Source organism: Malaya genurostris, chromosome 2 (genome assembly GCF_030247185.1).
Source record: "Malaya genurostris strain Urasoe2022 chromosome 2, Malgen_1.1, whole genome shotgun sequence".
Classification (NCBI taxonomy): Eukaryota; Metazoa; Arthropoda; class Insecta; order Diptera; family Culicidae; genus Malaya; species Malaya genurostris.
The window spans coordinates 211,819,118-211,822,730 of NC_080571.1; the positions used below are offsets into that span (position 1 = coordinate 211,819,118).

At 38.6% G+C, this 3,613-nt stretch overlaps 1 protein-coding gene across 1 annotated transcript; it reads right to left on the bottom strand.

The window, feature by feature from the left end:
• Nucleotides 1-1,788: 1,788 nt before the first annotated feature.
• Nucleotides 1,789-3,613, bottom strand: LOC131432374 (uncharacterized). Its single transcript, XM_058598606.1, has 2 exons — nucleotides 3,293-3,613; nucleotides 1,789-3,223 (listed from the first exon to the last, which is right to left on the bottom strand). The coding sequence occupies exons 1-2, from the start codon at nucleotides 3,305-3,307 to the stop codon at nucleotides 2,213-2,215; spliced, it is 1,026 nt and encodes a 341-aa protein (XP_058454589.1). The 5' UTR covers nucleotides 3,308-3,613; the 3' UTR covers nucleotides 1,789-2,212.

Consider the following 3,613-nt stretch of genomic DNA (forward strand, 5'->3'; position numbering starts at 1 on the left):
TCAAAAATACAGAATGCATTGTTCTAAATCCTTTCTCCGAAGCAGCTAAACTGAAGCAAACATTGTTCACTTTAAGGAATACATTCAGCTGGAACTGGTAATTCAAGATGTGATTGATGTGCTGGAACACAATCTAGAGGTTTTGCTTTTGAACTCCGCTGTAGAAAAAAAAAACAAAATTGAATTGTGTTTCAGTTTCGAATTTTTGGAGCAGTTTTTGTGTTTCAGTTTCGTATTTTATTTACCCTAAAATCAATGTGATAAATACATCAGAAGGGTCAAAAGGGATTTGGCCTATGTTATTTGCTCTAGGTTTTTCAACTGACGCCATATTGCGAGCACAAAATGAACATGACAGAATGAAATCTAGTAAGTGCGTGACACATAAAATATATGTGACAACAGCAATAATTCTGACATATGGTTCATTTCATGTTCAATCATGATCCGCTGGTTGTTAAGAAGATCACGTAAACTCAGATGACAAAGCCATTTTTGGAATCTACGTGTTTTTTCACATAACGTTAACGTGTGAATTTTTTTGAGTGTACGTTATTGAACTTCATCCGCCTCCGGAACTATTTGAATTTCAAACCGGAATTTAGTGCGACGATATGAAATTAAAAAAACTCTTATTAATTAAACATAACAAATGGGAAAGGTACCCAAACAAAGTTTCTAATTTTATTCAAGTTTGAAACTATAATTTCTTTGCGGAATCTTATAGTGTTATTTTTGAAGAAATGAGAAATGCATCATTACACCACTAGGTGGATTAAAGCAGGATTTTTAATAAGATTCGACTTCCGGTTCAGAAGATACTGGGTGATTAGCGTAAAAATGTCAATTTCACTTAAATTAATCTGGTTTATCGGCCTTGCAAATATTGATAGTCGATGACCAAATATACTTATTTCAGTTTTACCGGTATTCGGTTTTCGATCGCGGAAGATACCCAAAAAATTTTATATGAAGCGCACTACGATTTCTTAAAAATTATTATACCGATTTTCAAAAATTTCGAATCAAATGAAAGGGTTTACAATCCCTTAGGTGAAATTGATAGACTTCGGCTACACCGATTTCCGAATTCCGGTTCCGAAACTATCGGAAATAGAGGAAATCAATTTTCAATTTCTTAAGGAAGGCCAAAACGAATTTCATAGACAAAAATTGGTACTAAAAGACATATGGTCGTATACAAAATCATTGAATTTCATTCGATTTCGACTTGCGATTCTTGAAATAAAGGGTGATGATTTTTTAAAATTCAAATGGTCATAGAAGATGACGTTACCGAAAAAAACTGCAAATTGTGGCTAAATACTATTCTAATTTGTTTGTCATGTAAATTAATGGCCATACGAACCGTTTCGGGTTATACTGGTTTCTGAATATCGGATCCGGAAGCGCCAAAAACTCCAAAATGGAACTCATTTCGATGCTTAATGCTTTGTATTTCGAACGAATCAGAATATTTCGATCGAATGTAAAAATTTGCTTTCTCTAATTCGATGCTTTTATATAGAAAACTCGAATTCGTTCGAGGTACAGAATGCAAAATTTCGTATTCGATCGAAATAAGCCGATTCTAACAAAATACACAATCTAGGTGATAGTCTTTTGATTGTTGATACTTCATAAACGTCATATGGGTTTCACAATGTTAGCCATCTATGTGTCAGTCACAACACATTTTTCTAGAAATTCTTAACTTTTATTATTTTATCATCATTTTCAATAAAATATTTCGGAAAATGCTTTGAATGCTTAAAAATTTGTCTCTACAAGTTGGTAACAGGATGTTTTCAAAGTATAATAAAACGTTAAAGAAAACCTACAATTACCTAAATATCTTTAAAGCAATCATGACTTGAATGGTGAAGAATTAATTACAGTTTATATATTGGGCACATCATACGCGCTTAATTACTATGGTTATGTAAAAAAGGTGATATTTTTTATTACGCTTGCTTTCGGGTACTGGTTTGAAACCCGATTCACTCGAAGTGATGTGTCACAGGATTAGATGCATACAATTTTGCGCAGTATCCTCAAGTTTTAGACCTTTCCCATATCATACTTGGATATGAGTTCTAGACTGTATTCAATTACAAATGTTTCGCTTACGTTCGGTTCCTCAATTCACTAGTTCTATATTCACACATGAAACCTAAAGATTGCAAATAAATGCTAATACACTTTCAATCTACTATCGATGCAGGTCATCGCAGAGTGCACCACCGATGGATCCTCCACTAGCATATTGCGCCCCTGTTCCATAATGACTACCTGATGCGAAGTTACCCGCTGAACCATAGTGGCTCACGGATCCGTATTGGCCAGACGCACCGTAATGTGCGCTTAGGTGTGATCCGTGGGTTTGGTGCACACCATGGTTAGCGACTGAGATATGCCCGGCGGTGTCAAGGATTGGTGCATGAGCTGTCACTATGGGTGTAGATACCAACGGAGTATAATGGACAATTGGTTTGGCAATCGGCACCAACGGCGTGTAATGAACAACTGGTTTCGCTATTACCACAGGCTTAGGAACCACTATTGGAGCCGGAACCTTTACTGGCACTGGATATGGATGTGGTACGGGAACCTGTACATGTTTTGTGATGTGAACCGGAACGGGATATGGCACTGGACGATCGATAGGAACAGGTATCGCTTTTTTCACAAACACTGGATACGGCACCGGTTTGGGAATAGTTACGGGGAATGGAACGGCTTTTTTGATAAATATTGGATACGGCTTAGGAAACGGTACTGGAATGTGTTCCTTGATAGTTGCTGTCACAATTGGCTTCGGGAACCCATAGGCACCGTGGTAATGTCTATGAAAGCCAGGGTGACCGACAAAGCCTCCACCGAATCCACCTCTGTAGCCGTATCCACCTGCGTAACCGTACCCGCCGCCATAATCTATTCCACTTCCATGAAATCCTCCGTTATATCCATAAGCAGCTCCACCGTATCCGTACCCTGCGTTTCCTGCTGATAGTCCAATAGAATGTCCTTCGTATAATCCACCAGAAAGTCCTAGGCCCTCTCCACCGTAGCCAAAACCTAACGACAAATGTCGTTTGGTGTTCTTCTTTCCTTCATCTGGCTCTGGTGAATTTGAAGGTTTTTTATTCTTCGATTCCTTAAGTTGATCAGTAGTAGCTCCGAAGACAGCGGTGGCAGTAAGCACAAGTATTAAGAATTTTATCTAGAACACAAGTGAAACCATATTTACTTCGAATTGTCACATTTCTCGACTGAATCTCAATGAACTCACCGCTAAGCCTCTCATACTGCTACAACTGCCAGCTAATCGATAACGTACTGTTCGTTAATGAAATAGGTACTGTCGGTGGTCACCGAAACACTTCCCAGCTTTATACAGTTTGCAGGTAGGTCTCAAACCCTCTCAGGCTGCGAATCCCCGCGAGGGTCTTAGATTATGAGCCCCATCAGGTTACTTCCACCGTTAGGTCACACACATCGCCCTATACAGTGCAGCAGATCGAAATCCCGATGCGGGGTTTGCATTTGCATGAAATTATATCATTTAATAATCACTTCGCGCGACATACTATCGGGACAACCTGTTGCAATG